The sequence below is a fragment of the Stylophora pistillata genome, chromosome 13 (assembly GCF_964205215.1).
Source record: "Stylophora pistillata chromosome 13, jaStyPist1.2, whole genome shotgun sequence".
Lineage (NCBI taxonomy): Eukaryota > Metazoa > Cnidaria > Anthozoa > Scleractinia > Pocilloporidae > Stylophora > Stylophora pistillata.
Window position 1 is genome coordinate 25,180,563 of NC_142531.1, and position 17,212 is coordinate 25,197,774.

Below are 17,212 nucleotides of genomic sequence, written 5' to 3' on the forward strand. Positions count from 1 at the left end.
AAAAACAAAGGATTTAAATCAAACGACGTTCGTCCAGACCAAAGTATATGGTATATACTTCAAGGTGGAACAGCATAAAGTCGCAATGTCTGATACTCCATTGACACCATAATTAAACATAACCACCTTTAAATAACCCTGTACTTCTTATTGCAGACTGCAGATAAAGCCACAGAGAACTTTACCTACGAGTAGATAGTAAAGACGGCTTTGTCCACTTTGGACGGCATAGGTTAGCTTTATCTTTTACGTACATGCGGCAACCAGCCTTGCCTCGCGGTTGAATGGATGAAAAGATCTTCATGGCATGTCCCGAGATTTCTTCGTTCCTGTCCTATAATTTATACTTTGAATATATCAAAAAAGTTGAAATGGTAAATTGGCCACCGTTACGATTATAAAAGCTCACGTTTCCAGCGTTAGCCCTTCGTCGGAGCGAGTTCCCCATGGTCTAGTGCACCAGGGAATAAAATTTCAGCTCGCTGGCATGCGTAACAGAGATGTGGCATGCGTGAGGAGACGGCTCACCGACGCGTTTGCAGAGGTGCCTCACAAGTAGTGACGAACTTTCGCAAGCATTCCACTCCGGCGTCAGACAGTTCCCAGAATCGTCCGTTGGCATGCGTTTCGTAAAAGTGGCCTGCGTGAGTACAACCCTCACCCCTTCGTTTCCACAGGTACCTCAGAGTGCATGGGGGCTCATTCTCAAGCATGCCACTCCGGCGCCCGTGACTTCCCAGAGTTGCACGTCTATTCCCGAGGTCCCTTGGGCCTAGTGAACGTGGGATTCCATTTTGGGCGCGTTGGCATGCGTTGCGTAGAAGTGGCATGCGTGAGTAACACCCTCACCCCTTCGTTTCCACAGGTGCCTCAGAGTGCATGGGGGCTCATTCTCAAGCATGCCACTCCGGCGCCCGTGATTTCCCAGAGTTGCACGTCTATTCCCGAGGTCCTTGGGCCTAGTGAACGTGGGATTCCATTTTGGGCGCGTTGGCATGCGTTGCGTAGAAGTGGCATGCGTGACTACAACCCTCACCCCTTAATTTGCACAGGTGCCTCAGACTGCAGTGGGGCTCACTCTCACGACTGCCACTCCGGCGCCCTTAAGTTGTCGGAGTTGCGCGTCTATTCCCGAGGTCCTTTGGGTCTAGTAAACCTGGGATTCCATTTTGGGCGCGTTGCAATGCGTTACGTAGAAGTAGCGTGCGTGAGTACTACCCTAACCCCCTGGTTTGCACAAGTGCCTCATAGTGCAGTGGGGCTCATTCTCACGTATGCCACTCCGGCGCCCATTATTTCCAGGAATTGCGCGTCTATTACCGAGGTCCCTTGGGTCTAGTAAAACTGGGATTACATTTTGGCCTCGTTGTCATGCGTCTCATGGAAGTGGCATGCGTGAGTTCAAGCCTCACCCCTTGCTTTTCACTTGTGCCTCAGAGTGGGGTGGCCCTCATTCTCATGCATGCCAGTCCAGCGCCCCGGATTTCCCGGAGTTGCGCGTCTATTCCTGAGGTTCGTTGGGTGTGGTGAACCTGGGATTCCATGTTGGCCAAGTTGTCATGCATTTCGTAGAAGTGGCATGCGTGAGTTGAAGCCTCACCCCTGGCTTTTCACTTGTTGCCCTCACTCTCACGCGTGCCACTCCGGCGCCCCCGATATCCCGGAGTTCCGCGTCTATTACCGAGGTCCCGTTGGTCTAGTGAACCTGGGATTCCCTTTTGGCCGGGTTGTAATGAGTTTCGTGGAAGTGGTATGCGTGGGTATAAACCTCACCCCTTCCTTTTCACTAGTGACTCAGAGAGTCGTTGCCCTCACTCTCACGCATGGTACTCCGGCGCCCCGATTTCTTGGAGTTGCGCGTCTATTCCCGAGGTCCCTAGGGTCTAGTGAACCTGGGATTCCATTTTGGCCCCGTTGTCATGCGTTTCGGGGAAGTGCCATATGTGAGTTCAAGCCTCATCCCTTGCTTTTCACTTGTGCCTCAGAGTGCGGTGGCCCTCACTCTCACGCCTGCCACTCCGCCCCCGATTTCCCGGAGTTGTGTGTCTATTCCCGAGTTACCTTGGGTCTAGTTAACCTGGGATTCCATTTTTGCCGCGTTGTCATGCGTTTCGTAGAAGTGGCATGCGTGAGTTCAAGCCTCACCCCTTGCTTTTCACTTCTGCCTCAGAGTGGGGTGGCCCTCACTCTCATGCATGCCAGTCCAGCGCCCCGGATTTTCCGGAGTTGCGCGTCTATTCCTGAGGTTGGTTGGGTGTGGTGAACCTGGGATTCCATGTTGGCCAAGTTGTCATGCATTTCGTAGAAGTGGCATGCGTGAGTTGAAGCGTCACTCCTGGCTTTTCACTTGTGCCTCAGAGTGCGGTTGCCCTCACTCTCACGCACGCCACTCCGGCGCCCCCGATATCCCGGAGTTCCGCGTCTATTACCGAGGTTCCGTTGGTCTCGTGAACCTGGGATTCCCTTTTGGCCGGGTTGTAATGAGTTTCGTGGAAGTGGTATGCGTGGGTACAAGCCTCACCCCTTTCTTTTCACTTGTGACTCAGAGTGCGGTGGCCCTCACTCTCACGCATGGTACTCCGGCGCCCCGATTTCTTGGAGTTGCGCGTCTATTCCCGAGGTCCCTAGGGTCTAGTGAACCTGGGATTCCATTTTGGCCCCGTTGTCATGCGTTTCGGGGAAGTGCCATATGTGAGTTCAAGCCTCATCCCTTGCTTTTCACTTGTGACTCAGAGTGCGGTGGCCCTCACTCTCACGCATGCCACTCCAGCGCCCCCTATTTCCCGGAGTTGCGCGTCTATTCCCGACGTCCCTTTGGTCTAGTGAGGCTAGGATTCCATTTTGGCGGCGTTGTCATGCGTTTCGTGGAAGTGGCATGCGTGAGTTCAAGCCTCACCCCTTTCTTTTCACTTGTGCCTCAGAGTGCGGTGGCCCTCACTCTCACGCCTGCAACTCCGGCGCCCCCGATTTCCCGGAGTTGTGCGTCTATTCCCGAGTTACCTTGGGTCTAGTTAACCTGGGACTCCATTTTTGCCGCGTTGTCATGCGTTTCGTAGAGGTGGCATGCGTGAGTTCAAGCCTCACCCCCTGCTTTTCACTTGTGCCTCAGAGTGGGGTGGCCCTCATTCTCATGCATGCCAGTCCAGCGCCCCGGATTTCCCGGACTTGCGCGTCTATTCCTGAGGTTCGTTGGGTGTGGTGAACCTGGGATTCCATGTTGGCCAAGTTATAATGCATTTCGTAGAAGTGGCATGCGTGAGTTGAAGCCTCACCCCTGGCTTTTCAGTTGTGCCTCAGAGTGCGGTTGCCCTCACTCTCACGCATGCCACTCCGGCGCGCCCGATATCCCGGAGTTCCGCGTCTATTCCCGAGGTCCCGTTGGTCTAGTTAACCTGGGATTCCCTTTTGGCCGCGTTGTAATGAGTTTCGTGGAAGTGGTATGCGTGGACGTCTCTTTGGTCTAGTGAGGCTAGGATTCCATTTTGGCCGCATTGTCATGCGTTTCGTGGAAGTGGCATGCGTGAGTTCAAGCCTCACCCCTTGCTTTTCACTTGTGCCTCAGAGTGCGGTGGCCCTCACTCTCACGCATGCCACTCCAGCGCCCCAATTTCCCGGAGTTGCGCGTCAATTCCCGAAATCCCTTGGGTCTAGTAAATCTGGGATTCCATTTTGGCCGCGTTGTCATGCGTTTCGTAGAAGTGGGTTGCATGAGTTCAAGCCGGAACGCTTGCTTTTCGCTTTTCCCTTAGAGTGCGGTGGCCCTCACTCTCACGCATGCCACTCCGGCGCCCCCAATTTCCCGGAGTTGCGCGTCTATTCCCGAAGTCCCTTGGGTCTAGTAAACCTGGGATTCAATTTTGGCTGCATTGTCATGCATTTCGTGGAAGTGGCATGCGTGAGTTCAAACGTCACCCCTTGCTTTTCACTTGTGCCTCAGGATGCAGAGGGAGGCACTCTCACGCATGCCACTCCGGTGCCCCCCGATTTCCCGGAGTTTGGCGTCTATTCTCGAGGTCCCTTGCGTCTATTGAACCTGGGATTCCATTTTGGCTGCGTTGTTATGCGTTTCGTAGAAGTGACATGCGTGAGTTGAAGCCTCACCCCTTCCTTTTCACTAGTGCCTCAGAGTGCGTTGGTAGGCACTCTCACGCATGCCACTCCAGCGCCCCCGATATCCCGGAGTTGCGCGTCCATTCCCGAAATTCGTTGGGTTTGGTGAACCTGGAATTCGATTTTGGCCGCGTTTTCATGCGTTTCCTAGAGGTGGCATGCGTGCGTGCAAGGCTAATCCCTTGCTCTGCACATGTGGCTTTGACGCAAGTGTGACTGATTCTCACGCACACCACTCCGGCGTCCATGACTCCCCGGAGTTGCGCGTCTATTCCCGACTTGCCTTGGGTCTAGCGAACCTAGGATTCCATTTTGGCCGCGTTTTCATGCGTTTCCTAGAGGTGGCATGCGGGCGTGCAGGCCTTACCCATTGGTTTGTAGCTGTGCCTCAGAGTGCGGTGGGAGTGACTCTCACGCATACCACTCTGGCGTCCGTGATTTCCCGGAGTTGCGCGTCTATTCCCGAGTTCCCTTCTATCTAATGAACCTAGGACTCCATTTTGGCCGCGTTGTCATGCGTTTCCCAGAAGTGGCATGCGTGCGTGGAAGGCTCATCCCTAGCTTTCCACATGTGGCTTTAACGCAGGTGTGACTGACTCTGGCGCATGCCACTACGGCGGCCGTGATTTCCCGGAGCTGCGCGTCTATTCCCGAGTTCCGTTTGGTCTAGTGAACCTGGGATTCCATTTTGGCCGCGTTGTCATGCGTTTCCCAGAAGTGGCATGCGTGCGTGCAGGCCTCACCCCTTCCTTTGCACATGTGGCTTTAACGCTGGTGTGACTGACTCTCACGCATGCCACTCCGGCGTCCGTGATTTCCCGGAGTTGCGGGGGTATCCCCGAGTTCCCTTGGGTCTATTGAACCTGGGATTCCATTTTGGCTCCGTTGTCATGCGTTTACTTGAGGTGGCATGCGTGCGTGCAGTCCTCACCCGTTGATTTCCCGGATTTGCGCGTGTATTTCCGAGTTGCGTTGGGTCTAGTGAACCTGGGATTTCATTTTGGCCGCGTTTTCACGCGTTTCCTAGAAGTGGCTTGCGTGCGTGCAAGGCTCACCCCTTGCTTTGCACATGTGGCCTGAAAACAGGTGTGACTGACTCTCACGCATGCCACTCCGGCTTCCATGATTTCCAGTAGTTGCTCGTTTATTCCCGAGTTTCCTTGGGTCTAGTGAACCTGGGATTTCATTTTAGCCGCGTTGTCATGCGTTTCCTAGAAGTGGCATGCGTGCGTGCAAACCTCACCCATTGGTTTGCACTTGTGCCTCAGAGAGTGGTGGGACTGACTCTCACGCGTGCCACTCCGGCGTCCATGATTTCCCGGAGTCGCGCTTCTATTGCCGAACTCCCTTGGGTCTAGTGAATCTGGGATCCATTTTGGCCGCGTTGTCATGCGTTTCCTAGAAGTGGCATGCGTGCGTTCAGGCCTCACCCCTTGGTTTGCCCATGTGCCTTTAACGCAGGTGGGAGTGACTGTCACGCATGCCACTCCGGCGTCCGTTATTTCCCGGAGTTGGCGTGTATTCCCGAAGTCCCTTAGGTCTAGTGAACCTGGGATTCTATTTTCGCGGCGTTGTCATGCGTTTCCTAGAAGTGGCATGCCTGCGTGAAGGGCTCAACCCTTGCTTTGCCCATGTGCCCTTAACGCAGGTGGGACTGACTCTCACGCTTGCCACTCCGGCGTCCTTGATTTCCCGGAGTTGCGCGTCTATTCCCGAACTCTTTTTGGTCTAGTGAACCTGGGATTCCATTTTGGCCGCGTTGTCATACGTTTCCTAGAAGTGGCATGCTTGCGTGCAGGCCTCACCCCTTGCTTTGTCCACTTGCCTTTAACTCAGGTCAGACTGACTCTGACGCATGCCACTCCGGTGTCCGTAGTTTTCCGGAGTTGCGCGTCTATTCCCGAGCTCCCTTGCGTCTAGTGAACCTGGGATTTCATTTTGTCCGCGTTGTGATGCGTTTCCTTGAAGTGGCATGCGTGCGTGGAGGGCTTACCCCTTGCTTTGCCCATGTGCCATGAAGGCAGGTGGGACTGACTCTGACGCATGCCACTCCGGCGTCCGTGATTTCCCGGAGTTGTGCCTCTATTCACGAACTGCCTTGGGTCTAGTGAGGCTGGGATTCCATTTTGGCCGCGTTGTCATGCGTTTCCTAGAAGTGGCACGCGTGCGTTCAGGGCTCAACCCTTCATTCGCACATGTGTTTAATAGTGTGGTGGGGCTCACTCTCACGCATGCCACTCCGGCGCCCCAGATTTTCCGGAATTGCGCGTTTATTCCCGAAATCCCTTCGGTCTAGTGAACCTGGGATTCCATTTTGGCCGCGTTGTCATGCGTTTCCTAGAAGTGGCATGCGTGTGTGCAGGGCTCACCCCTTACTTTGCCCATGTGCCCTTAACGCAGGTGGGACTGACTCTCACGCATGCCACTCGGACGTCCGTGATTTCCCGGAGATGCACGTCCATTCCCAAACTCCCTTAAGTCTAGTGAACCTGGCATTCCATTTTGGCCGCGTTGTCATCCGTTTCCTAGAAATGGCATGCGTGGATGCAAGGCTCATCCCGTGCTTTGCCCATGTGCCTTTAAAGTAGGTGGGACTGATTCTCACGCATGCCACTCCGGCGTCCGTAATTTCGCGGAGTTGCGCGTCTATTCCCGATCTCCCTTGGGTCTAGTGAACCTGGGATTCCATTTTGGCTGCGTTGTAATGCGTTTCTTAGAAGTGGCATGCGCGCGTGCAAGGCTCACCCCTTGCTTGGCACATGTGACCTTAACGCAGGTGTGACTGACTCTTACGGATGCCACTCCGGCGTCCGTGATTTACCGGAGTTTCGGGTCTATTTTCGAGTTCCCTTGGACCTAGTGAACCTGGAATTCCATTTTGACCGGGTTGTTACGCGTTTCGTAGAGGTGGCATGCGTGCGTGCGCGACTCACCCCTTGCTTTGCACATGTGGCCTTAAAGCAGGTGTGACTGACTCTCACGCATGCCACTCCGACGTCGTTGATATCCCGGAGTTGCGCGTGTATTCCCGAGTTCACTTCGGTATAGGGAATAGACCCGCAACTCCGGGAAATCACGGACGCCGGAGTGGCATGCGTGAGAGTCAGTCACACCTCCACCTGGGTTTCCATTTTGCCCGCGTTGTCATGCATTTCGTAGAAGTGGCATGCGTGCGTGCAGGCCTCACCCATTGGTTTGGAGTTGTGCCTCAGACTGCGGTGGGACTGACTCTCACGCATGCTACTCCGGCGTCCTTGATTTCCCGGAGTTGCGCGTCTATTTCCGAACTCCCTTGGGTCTAGTGAACCTGGGATCGATTTTGGTCCCGTTGTCATGCGTTTTCTAGAAGTGGCATTCGTGCGTGAAGGCCTCACCCCTTGCTTTGCCCATGTGCCCTTAACGCAGGTGGGACTGACTCTCACGCATGCCACTCGGGCTTCCTTGGTTTTCCGCAGTTGCGCGTCTATTCCTGAACTAGCTTGGGTCTAGTGAACCTGGGATTCCATTTTGGGCGCGTTGTCATGCGTTTCCTAGAAGTGGCAAGCGCGCGTGTTAGCCTCATCCCTTGCTTTGCACAAGTGCCTTTAACGCAGGTGCGACTGACTCTCATGCATGCCACTCTGGCGTCCGTGCCTTCCCGGAGTTGCACGTCTATTCCCGAACTCCCTTAGGTCTAGTGAACCTTGGATTCCATTTTGGCCGCGTTTTCATGCGTTTCCTAGAAGTGGTATGCGTGCGTGCAGGCCTCACCCCTTGCTTTGCCCATGTGCCTTTAACGCAGGTGCGAGTGACTCTCACGCATGCCACCTCGGCGTCCGTGATATCACTGAGTTGCGGGTCTATTCCCGAACTCCCTTAGGTCTAGTGAACCTGGCATTACATTTTGGACTTGTTGTCATGCGTTTCCTAGAAGTGGCATGCGTGCGTGCAGGCCTCACTCCTTGCCTTGCCCATGTGCCTTTAACGCAGGTGGGACTGACTCTCACGCATGCCACTCCGGCGTCCTTGAATTCGCGGAGTTGCGCGTCTATTCCCGATCTCCCTTGGGTCTAGTGAACCTGGGATTCCATTTTGGCCGCGTTCTGATGCATTTCCTAGAAGTGGCATTCGTGCGTGCAGGCGTCACCCCTTGCTTTGCCCATGTTCCCTTAACGCAGGTGGGACTGACTCTCACGCATGCCACTCATGCGTCCGTGCTTTCCCGGAATTGCGCGTCTATTCCCGAGCTAGCTTGGGTCTAGTGAACCTGGGATTCGAGTTTGGCCGCGTTGTCATGCGTTTCCTATAAGTGGCAAGCGCGCGTGCCGGCCTTACCCCTTGCTTTGCCCATGTGCCTTTAACGCAGGTGGGATTGACTCTCACGTATGCCACTCCGGCGTCCGTGATTTCGCGGAGTTGCGCGTCTATTCCCGAACTCCCTCGGGTCTAGTAAACATGGGATTCCATTTTGGCCGCAGTGGTGTAGATAGTCTGGATGTTCCTTTACGCAAGGCCTGTAATAAATGAATGAAAAATGTGCTCGGAACTGAGTTGTGTGTCGGATGTAGAGTCGGAGTAGAGTCGAACTAGAGCCGAAGTGGTAGCGGAAATACAACCGAATGAAAGCCGAATGATGACGAATGATGATGAGTTGAAAGGTGTGATTAGTCGTGTGAACAGTCTGTCAGGTCATCACCCTCTCACGGATTATAACGTAACGTAAACGTGATCGGCAGATGCCTTATAAGTGTAGTTAGAAGTGAGTAGAGTTGATTTTTAGTATATATATATATATGAAACGTGTAGGTGAATGTTATCCATGTGGGATGCGCATGCTCTGTAACTTTACGCATGCGTATGTGAGATGTGTGCTTAAGTGTGTGACTATGACTTCATAGGATGTCTAACGAAATATTTCTTGAATAAATTAAAAAATAGTGACGTCATTTCTTCCTGCTGTCTTCTCTTCCGCCGCCGCTGCCCGGTCCGCCTCCCTGTCCGTTAATATTTTTGTAGTAAAAATGCGAAGTCGTGTAGAGCTTGCGGTAGTTGTGTGCGAACTTTCAGACGAGTAGGATGGCTATGAACGCAGTAGATAGACAGCATTACATTGTGGACAATCCAAAAGTATCTGTGTTGGAGATTGAGAGTATTTTGGATATCATGTCGTTTGCAGACGAGGATTCATTGAGAAGAATGATGCGTCACGCGCGGGCATATACGAAACCGCATAATTTCTATAAAGTGGTTCGAGATTCCAACGAAACCTATGCCAATAATCAATTTGCGAACGACGAGACATTTCATTGGCACAGAAACGAAATTATAAAATCAATTTATAATTACGTGGAACATACATTTGACAGTCACGATTGGGATAAAGAATCTGAACTTTCCGAGTAGGCTATTAGTTGTGAGTGTACTTATAAGCAACAGCATGGACGTAGAGCAAGAGCAAGCGCTGAAATTAGAGCGGGTACGATTAGAAAAGAAAAAGATACAAAAGGATTATAAAGATTTGTGTCAATGCATACGTGACTTGGAAACAGAGCGTGAGTCGTTGAGGTTAAAAAAGGAAAAGAAAGAGCAAGAGTATGAAGATCTTGTCTGGGAAATGCTTAAAGATACACCTTACGATACGATTGAACCCACAAAGTCGCAAGAAGAATCTGAAATATTTTGGACTTTAAGAGTGCGTGCCTATAAAGCGCATTTAAAGTGTATATGACACGAAATTTTTTTTTTCGTTGATAGCTAGTTCCATGTGTATAATAAACGGTTTGAGAGTTTAAAATGAATGAAACAATTTTTTTGGTCGATTTTTAGCGCCCGAAACACGCTAAATTTATGTGTAAAATTGTTCCCGGAGACTGGGCCGAGAATTGGGACTCGTGACGTCAGGTTGTTTGATCCTATGATTGGCAAGGTCAACAACTTTCAGTGTTTTCCTTGTAACACGCTGTGATTACTCGCTCAATTCTATCGTTTCACGCTTCGAAATGTCCAGCGATTCCGAGAGTATTGAGTCGTCTGACTCTATAGAAAGTATGGATTGTGGAATAAGCGACAGTTCTGAAGAGGAATGGGGAGTTATCACTGGTGTGATAGCTCCATATCAAGATGAGCCGCTCGCGGACGAGAACGACGAAGAAACTGGCGTTTCGAGCGAACAAACCGATGTTGATGGACTTACCCCGTCAACTCTGGAGGCTAGATACGAGAGAACTGTAGACGTAGACTCCTGGTTGGTAAAACTGGTCCTTTAAAATTCCTTGTATATATACTTATAGCAAATCTTTGTTAGACAACAATTCATTTTTGCTGTCTTCTTCAGGTGTCGCTGCAAGCAATGTAATACCGGGACGTTAGTTGGTTCCCTGGAGTTTCGATGTTGCAGAGAGGTAACAAATTCATCTGCAAAGATGGTTTTTGATGGTTCCATTGAACGGATAAAATGCATCACACAACACGAGGACTACGATGCGATTAGGAACCGCGCAGTTCTTCTCCAAGTGGCTCCCTTGTTGAGAAACCAGGATGGTGGGACTTACCGTCGCCGAGGTGGAGTCAGAAAACGAGTCAGTACATTTTTAGTAAAAACATAAATAAAAACATACAATGTGTAAACTAGCATAATCACTTTGCTGGGCATAAAACATTAAGCTTCAGATAAATCAGGGTAAATTAAGGCACCTCAAGCCATAAAAGTTGACCAAGTTAAGTTAGATTTTGCATTTACTTGGACTTTTATCTGATGCACTGACCTAAGATAAAACAGGAACTAATAAGATTGCTTGCAAAGTAGCTTGTAGGAAAATGTAAGCTTGAGAAATGCCCTGCAGTTCATTATCAATTCCTAAACATAAATATTTTTTATTTGAATGTGTGTGTCATGGGGAGGTGAAAGGCAGGGTCCTGTAGTAATGTAGAGCATTCTTACACACCTTCCTATATAATTTTCATTGTGCTTTTACTCTAGGTTCATTAGAGCTGTTGCATACCGATGGACCACAAGGTGGCTTTGTGGCTACATGGGCTGGGATAACAGAAGACCACTACCAGCCTGTGTTTACCATAATATCAGAACTAAATACCAGTCACAAAAATTAATACCAGAGGTTTTGCTGCTGCTCATGACAGAGACTAGCATAGTACACCTAATCAAACCTATGACATGATTGTTCTACACTGATTGTCTCGGTAAACAACAATTTTCAAATTGATTTTCATGGGTGGTTGTTTCTTGTTCTATTGTTTGGTAATGTATGGACTGTGAACCAGAAACAGCTTAGGTTCTACATGCACACTAGTTTGACTAAATTTAAAATTTCAACTTGTTGTAGGTACAGTGCAAATATTGTAAGTCGATGAGTACAGTGCAATGCAGGCATGGAAAATTTGAAGTAAGAAGGAAAATTGTACCACGCAGAAAACCTTCCTGTGACAAAAGTTTGGTCACTTTATTTTTTGCAACGGCTTTTGTGACTTCGCAATGGTTTTTGTCATATTGAGCAATTGTAAGGTCCTCTTGAAGTGGGTTGACTGCTGCTTGAGGTATTGTCACTGATAGACATCTGTAGTTTCGCCTGCTCTGCTTCTGTAAAATAAATAAATTTATTTAATTATGTTAGTGCATTTTTAGTTTGTTTGTTTAGCATCCTTTTACTATGGAAAAAACATGTAGAAGATATCCTCCGTGGAGACAATCACATTGTGCATTACCATGATGGCAAACTTGTTCCCAAGGTCTATCTTTTCCCCAGTTCTAGTGGGTGGGAAGAAGATAGACCCTGAGGACAAGGTTGCATGACAGTTGGTACGTAGAACATTATGTCATATTTGAACATTGCGCTTCATGAGCTTTGAAGAGTCAAAGCAAACTAACCTGGTGGAAATAGTGACGTTTTCTTCGTTGCCTTTCTTGCCTGGTAAAACTTTACAGCATCCTCTTTATTTACTCTGTCTGGGAACTGCTGGTTGAGTGGTTCTGGTACCCTTGCTGCATACTTCTCATCTACTTTCTTCATTTCTGCCTTTGGCAAGGTGAAGAGAAGATTCTTCAGTGTGTCAACATACCCTGAAAAGATCACAGCCCAATTCATATAAAATGTCGACGTCAATTGAAAAACATGCAACAGTGTTTTATCAGATATAAGGAAACAAGGTGAAGCAGAGTCCTTTATACAAGATGCTGGTCAATAGTACTTATCATGGTAAAAAGAGTGATCTGACTCTTAACAAAAGAGCATAACATTTCCTACACTTAGTTCAGTGTAGCCACTGTACTTTTAAAATCATAATGGTCAATAATTACCATAGCTAGGTGGAGATGCCACCTCTCTAACAACCTCTTCTCCCAGTTTAAATTTTGGATAAGTCACCCGAATGTATTCTTTTCCATCGCTTGATGTTTGGGTTTCTCTTCTGAGGTTTTCATTAAAATGCAAGCTTGCCAGTATGTGCCTAGAAAATTTTACTTTAGATGAGCGAACACATGAAAATCTGAAAATGAGATTGTGTATGATAATGGTTGGAACACAAGGGAAAGAACCAAGGAAAGGAATTAAGGGGATGGGAATGTGATAAATGATAACAAATACTGTTTTGTGTAGTTGCATACATTGTAGACATGTTGCATGATGTCTGGTCAATAGATCATGTGTAACATTTAGCAGTCACATACCCATTCATTTTCAAAAATGACAGTTTTGAGCTAAAAGTGCAATACAAAACACTACTTTGGCCATAAAACTTCCAGGAATACTACATCTGCAGAGTGTAAAAGGAAAAGGATAAAATATTGTTTGCAACATATTTAGGTGGGAGTCACTGTAATACAACATATACATAGCTACAAAAAGAACCTAACCAATTACTTTCTATAATAACAAACAAACAAGATGGAATAAATTATCCAGTACTAGTGAGAGTGAGTAGCACTAGGAACACTTGAATCAAGTTCAATATGGATACTATTCTTTCGCCATTATACAAAGCTACAAGAAAGCATAAATAGGTTTTGTTTAGCACTCACACTTTTGAGCTCTCTTATCTCCTTTTTCTGTTCCTTTACTATTCTCCTTAGACGTATAGTTTGCTTCTTCTGACTTTTTAATTTGGATTTATATACACAATCTACACAAGAGCTGCCTTGCAATGGTGTTACGTTGGGGGATGGTGTTGTATTGACTGGCGTAGCACAGGTATTGTTGGTGGAGGTCAAGGCAACTGGAGAAGTGAAAGGAGTGATAACAGAAACAGTAGCAGTTGAGGTATTGGTGCTGCCAGAACTTTCATCAGTTGGGCTCATGCACACATCTGTTGCGATGTTGAACGGATTCTCTTCATTTGTATCATCATCATGATCATCTACAAGGTTACTCATTGATTCTTCCCTGGCCTCATCAACCTTCTTTTTCTTCGCCTCTGACTCATGAAAGTCTGCAAAGGCATCACGCCTTAGCTGCAGCAAAAACATAAAATATCCTGGTTGATAAAATATATCGAGCACAAGACACCCTTGCTTTTGCTAAGATTATGTGTAGGATTCGAAACGATCACAAAGCTTGTATAAATCAATACTCAAAACTCCAGTGAACATGTTGATGATTCACTGAGGTATAGGTTTTAGCAGTTCAGTTTGCTTTCAGCACGGCAAAACCGCAATTAGACACGGACATTTTACACATAAATGCTTCCAAAAGAATAGGTTATTTACATCAGAAAAACTTACACATGTTAATGTTTATGATCGGAGATCACGAGAAAACGCTTACCTGTCGCCTTTTGCGATCTGTCAGAACTTCAGGACCTTCTGGTAGAACTGCATGTCTTGTTGGAACAGAGCCCTTGATAAGAACTTTGTTCCGTTTTATCTGCGTCATACCGTCCAGCGAAAATGCCAAGCTGCCCTCGTAACAACTTTGCTCAAAGTGAGCCGAACACAACGAGGCATGTTTGGCAACAGGTTCGCCGAAATCAACTCGGTGCCGCTGCACGAATTTCACCCATTGGGCTCTCACTGTTGGATTTACAGGAAACTGGTGCATCGAAATACCAGGTGTGTAGCTGGTATTCGTACAGCTTCTATTGTTGGGCGCCCCAGCCACACAATAACGTCCACCTTTCCGTACTGGCCTATTCTTTTCCGCCATAGACCACTTTCATAAATGGCTGCCGGATTAATATTCTTTTGTTTAAACTTAAATTTTCCCGAGTGGCCTCGCTTGAGATAATGTATTCTTGTGAATTTTGTACTGGAGAACGAGGCCACCCTGTCAAATTTATATGTAAACAAACGAATTGTAATGCGGCAGCCATTTATGAAAGTGGTCTACTGAGTCAAACAACCTGACGTCACAGGTAAAGTTCACGTGACCTTTTGGCCGAGCGTTCGAGGGGACAAATTTCAAGCCAACTTAGCGCGTAGTTTAAACGAAAACTATGTATTTATAATTATTTTCAACGATTTTTAACTCTCGAACCGTTTGTTATATATATCGAACTAGCAGAAAACAAAAAAAAAAATTTCATGTCATATACACTTTAAAACAATTAGAAAACTCAAATGAAGATGGAAGTGGAAGTCAATAAGTCGCTGACAGAGTTTTATTTAACATTACCGAGTAACGACGCTACTAAAAAGTATTATCCGGAAAATTCCAACTGGTGGCGGAGAAATCGTTTGGAACGCACCATTCGTTTAGAAGGAACTTGGCAAGTGGGATTATCGAGTTTGAGTGTACCCGCGCGAAAAATAGGAGAAACAAATGGAAGGTTACAAAAATATTTGGAGATGCTTCAAGATTCTGACGTATTATTAACCTGGAGTCGTATTGTACTTTCTCCTACGGTGAGACAAGTGAGGAAAACGCATTCGGTGACTTATAGAGAAATTAAATTTTATACGCCTTCTTTCGCACAGCCTCTGACTCTAGCGCATGTCACTCCAGCGCCCGTAAATTTCCAGCGCTGCGCGTCTATTCCTCAACTCCCCTGGGTCTAGTGAACCTCTGGGATTCCAATCTGGCCGCGCTGTCACGCGTTTGGTGCAAGTGGCAGGCGTGAGTACAAGGCTGACGTCCTTCTTTCGCACAGCCTCTGACTCTGGCGCATGCTACTGCGGCGCCCGAGATTTTTCCGGCATTGCGCGTCTATTCCCCCATTCCCCTGGGTCTAGTGAGCCTCTGGGATTCCAGTTTGGCCGGGCGGTCACGCGTTTGGTGAAAGTGGCGGGCGTGAGTACAAGGCTCATCCCCCTCCTTCGCACATGTGACTCCCAGTGCACAGCCTGTCACTCTAACGCATGCCACTCCGGCGCCGTTTCATTTCCCGGAGGTGCGCGTCTTTTCCCCGACTCGCCTGGGTCTAGTGAAGCTGGGATTTGATTTTGGCCGCGCTGCCATGCGTTTCGTGCAAGTGGAAGGCGTGAGTAGAGGTCTCACCGCCTTCTTTCGCACAGCCTCTGACTCTGGCGCATGTCACTGCGGCGCCCGTGATTTTTCCGGCGTTGCGCGTCTATTCCGCAACTCCCCTGGGTCTAGTGAACCTCTGGGATTCCAATCTGGCCGCGCTGTCACGCGTTTGATGGAAGTGGCAGGCGTGAGTACAAGGCTGACATCCTTCTTTCGCACAGCTTCTGACTCTGGCGCATGCTACTCCTGCGCTTGTCATTTCCCGGAGTTGCGCGTCTATTCCCCGATTCCCCTGGGTCTAGTGAACCTCTGGGATTCCATTTTGGCCGCGCTGCCATGCGTTTCGTGAAAGTGGCAGGCTTGAGTAGAAGTCTCACCGCCTTCTTTCGCACAGCCTCTGACTCTGGCGCATGTCAATGCGGCGCCCGTGATTTGTCCGGCGTTGCGCGTCTATTCGGCAACTCCCCTGGGTCTAGTGAGCTTCTGGGATTCCAGTCTGGCCGCGCGGTCACGCGTTGGGTGGAAGTGGCTGCCGGGAGTACAAGGCTGACATCCTTCTTTCCCACAGCCTCTGACTCTGGTGCATGATACTGCGGCGCCCGTGATTTTTCCGGCATTGCGCGTCTATTCCGCAACTCCCCTGGGTGTAGTAAACCTCTGGGATTCAATTCTGGCCGCGTTGTTACGCGTTTGGTTGAAGTGGCAGGCGTGAGTACCAGGCTGACATCCGTTTTTTGCACAGCCTCTGACTCTGGCGCATGTCACTGCGGCGCCAGTGATTTTTCTGGTGTTGGGCTTTTATTCCGCAACTCCCTTGGGTCTAGTGAACCTCTTGGATTCCAATCTGACCGCGTTTTCACGCGTTTGGTGGAAGTGGCGGGCGTGAGTACAAGCCTTACATCCTTTTTTGGCACAGCCTCTGACTCTGGTGCATGCTACTGAAGCGCCCGTGATTTTTCCGGCATTGCGCATCTATTCCGCAACTTCCCTGGGTGTAGTGAACCTCTGGGATCCCAATCTGACCGCGCTATCACGCGTTTGGTGGAAGTGGCAAGCGTGAGTACAAGGCTGACATCCTTCTTTCGCACAGCCTCTGAATCTGGCGCATGCTACTCCGGCGCCCGTCATTTTCCGGAGTTGCGCGTCTATTCACCGATTCCCCTGCATGTAGTGAAGCTGGGACTCCATTTTGGCCGCGCTGCCATGCGTTTCGTGAAAGTGGAAGGCGTAAGTAGAGGGCCCACCGCCTTTTTTCGCAGAGCCTCTGACTCTGGGGCATGTCACTTCAGCGCCCGTGATTGTTTCGGCGTTGCGCGTCTATTCGGAAACTCCCCTAGGTCTAGTGAACCTCTGAGATTCCAATCTGGCCGCGCTGTTACGCGTTTGGTGGAAGTGGCGGGCGTGAGTACAAGGCTCATCCCCCTCCTTCGCACATGTGCCTCCCAGTGCACAGCCTCTCACTCTAACGCATGCCACTCCGGCGTCGTTTCATTTCCCGGAGGTGCGCGTCTTTTCCCCGATTCGCCTGGGTCTAGTGAAGCTGGGACTTGATTTTGGCCGCGCTGTTATGCGTTTCGTGGAAGTGGAAGGCGTGAGTAGAGGTCTCACCCCCTTCTTTCGCACAGCCTCTGACTCTGGCGGATGTCACTGTTGCGCCCGTGATTTTTCCGGCGTTTTCGTCTATTCCGCAGCTTCCCTGGGTCTAGTGA

At 49.3% G+C, this 17,212-nt stretch overlaps 1 protein-coding gene and 1 pseudogene across 8 annotated transcripts; one reads left to right on the forward strand and one right to left on the reverse strand.

The window, feature by feature from the left end:
- The first annotated feature begins 9,783 nt into the window (after positions 1 to 9,783).
- LOC148718283 (uncharacterized) lies at positions 9,784 to 11,719 on the forward strand (annotated as a pseudogene). Its single transcript, XR_015994747.1, has 3 exons — positions 9,784 to 10,333; positions 10,424 to 10,667; positions 11,069 to 11,719. The product of XR_015994747.1 is annotated as an uncharacterized LOC148718283 (transcript).
- Positions 11,525 to 14,623, reverse strand: LOC148718284 (uncharacterized). 7 transcript variants are annotated; one of them, XM_088743457.1, is made up of 5 exons: positions 13,124 to 13,177; positions 12,773 to 12,858; positions 12,404 to 12,552; positions 11,975 to 12,166; positions 11,525 to 11,686 (listed from the first exon to the last, which is right to left on the reverse strand). In XM_088743457.1, the coding sequence occupies exons 2-5, from the start codon at positions 12,778 to 12,780 to the stop codon at positions 11,592 to 11,594; spliced, it is 444 nt and encodes a 147-aa protein (XP_088599583.1). In that variant the 5' UTR covers positions 12,781 to 12,858; positions 13,124 to 13,177; the 3' UTR covers positions 11,525 to 11,591. The 7 variants fall into 7 exon arrangements, 3 of the variants coding, with proteins under 3 accessions (XP_088599583.1, XP_088599582.1, XP_088599581.1); XM_088743456.1 differs by having other exon boundaries at positions 12,773 to 13,268; XR_015994743.1 differs by lacking the exons at positions 11,525 to 11,686; positions 12,773 to 12,858 and adding an exon at positions 13,866 to 14,621 and having other exon boundaries at positions 12,029 to 12,166; positions 13,124 to 13,552.
- Between the last annotated feature and the right edge of the window lie 2,589 nt (positions 14,624 to 17,212).

What these genes read in the sequence shown, in the direction of transcription:
- LOC148718284 (XM_088743455.1), bottom strand. Translation starts at nt 14,243, where the DNA reads ATGGCGGAAAAGAATAGGCCAGTACGGAAAGGTGGACGTTATTGTGTG. An exon ending in CAGATCGCAAAAGGCGACAG is followed by an intron (nt 13,553 to 13,865) that starts GTAAGCGTTTTC and finishes TTTTTGCTGCAG; the next exon opens with CTAAGGCGTGATGCCTTTGC.